Raw genomic sequence first — 1732 nt, 5'->3', positions numbered from 1 at the left:
CCTCCTCTACCCCCTCCCTTTAAGATAAACTGTGTAGTGTGTGTAGTAATACATTTCAAATAAATTACAACTCAATCTATGACTTCTACATGTGAATTTTATAAGGAAATATGAGTGCCAAGTCATCAGGATAAGCTTGGAGTTGAAAAAAACTTACTCTGCTTGATTCCAGTCCTATTCCTCTGGAATTCCACTGGAATGATCCCATTCCTGCAGGAATAGGTGGGGCACTGTAAAGTACTGCGAGAATGCGACAGACGCAATCCAATCTGTGTGTCCTTGTAATGGCTCTCCCACTGGCTTCCCCATCTCCACATCCCAGATCCGAATTGTCTTGTCGTCTGACCCAGAGACTATGCGCCTGCCGTCAGGCGAGAATGCGACAGAGTTGATCTCATCTGTGTGTTCTCGGAATGGTTCTCCCACTGGCTTCCCCGTCTCTGCATCCCAGATCCGAATTGTCCGGTCGCACGACCCCGAGACAACGCATCTGCCGTCAGGGGAGAGTGCCACAGACTGGATCGAAGCTATGTGTCCACTCAATATGAAGATGCAAGCTGAGGTAAGAGCCATGGGTTCAGTCCTTCACACAAAAGAAGAAAGGTGGGTTTCACTTACAATCCGTAAACTGCTCTAGAAACTGCTGTGCTCTCTCCTGGTAGCATTTTTCGTTACTATGTCGAAGATCTGCTATGCGAGGACAGATTTCTATCGATGGACTTAGTTTTAAATCCGATCGATGACCCCCGAGGATGTCTACCGTCTTGCCCAGGAGTTGAAACGTGATCTCAGGCTCAAGAGCAGGTTTCCTCAGCTCCTCAACCAGTTGATCGTACACTGCTTGTCGTCCATCCGCTGAACGTAGAACAACAGGTTCAGTCGTTCACAAAAGAATGGTGGCTTTCACTCACGATCCGTAAACTGCTCCACAAACTGTTGTGCTCTGTCCTGGTAGCATTTTTCGTTACTATGTCGAAGATCTGCTATGCGAGGCCAGATTTCTATCGACGGACTTAGTTTTAAATCCGATCGATGACCCCCGAGGATGTCTACCGTCTTGCCCAGGAGTTGGAACGTGATTTCAGGCTCGACTCAGAGAGCAGGTTTCCTCAGCTCGTCAATGAGTTGATTGTACACTGCTTGTCGTCCATCCGCTAAATGTAGAACAACAGGTTCAGTCGTTCACAAAAGAATGGTGGCTTTCACTCACGATCCGTAAACTGCTCCACAAACTGTTGTGCTCTGTCCTGGTAGCATTTTTCGTTACTATGTCGAAGGTCTGCTACAACTTGAAGAGGACAGATTTCAACTGACAAACTTAGTTTTAAATTGGCTCGATGACCCCCGAAGGTGTCTACCGTTATGAAGGCCGTCTGTGGACAAAACTGTTTTTTTTTAAAAAAGACCCAAATTTAAAGAAATATTGCTGACAAAAGTCACTGATAGTCAACAATCTTCAACAATCTTTGACAATCTTCAGCTTTTGTCAAAGATTTTTAACAATTCTGAACAATTGTCAACTTAGTCATGTTCTTTTTTTGTAACAAATGTTGACAATCTATAACTATCTTTCAACTTCAACAATGTCTGAGTTTCTTCCACGTTCTTGCATAAAGTTGACAAATGTCGACAATCTTTGGCCTTCTTTGCTTTCTCTTACTTTTTCTGACTTTGTCTAACTTTGTCTCACTTTCTCTGACTTTTTTTGATTTCTTTAGAATCCATATCTGCA

The 1732-nt window shown here is 43.9% G+C and overlaps 1 protein-coding gene across 1 annotated transcript; it reads right to left on the bottom strand.

Annotated features, from left to right (window-relative positions):
* Window positions 1-174: 174 nt before the first annotated feature.
* LACBIDRAFT_398844 (uncharacterized protein) lies at window positions 175-1257 on the bottom strand (the record flags this gene model as incomplete). Its single annotated transcript, XM_001891014.1, has 5 exons — window positions 175-557; window positions 619-855; window positions 912-1086; window positions 1136-1154; window positions 1211-1257. The coding sequence occupies 5 exons, from the start codon at window positions 1255-1257 to the stop codon at window positions 175-177; spliced, it is 861 nt and encodes a 286-aa protein (XP_001891049.1).
* Between the last annotated feature and the right edge of the window lie 475 nt (window positions 1258-1732).

Source organism: Laccaria bicolor, genomic scaffold (genome assembly GCF_000143565.1).
Source record: "Laccaria bicolor S238N-H82 LACBIscaffold_277 genomic scaffold, whole genome shotgun sequence".
NCBI classification, from domain to species: Eukaryota; Fungi; Basidiomycota; class Agaricomycetes; order Agaricales; family Hydnangiaceae; genus Laccaria; species Laccaria bicolor.
This window is presented reverse-complemented; position numbering and strand designations above follow the sequence as displayed.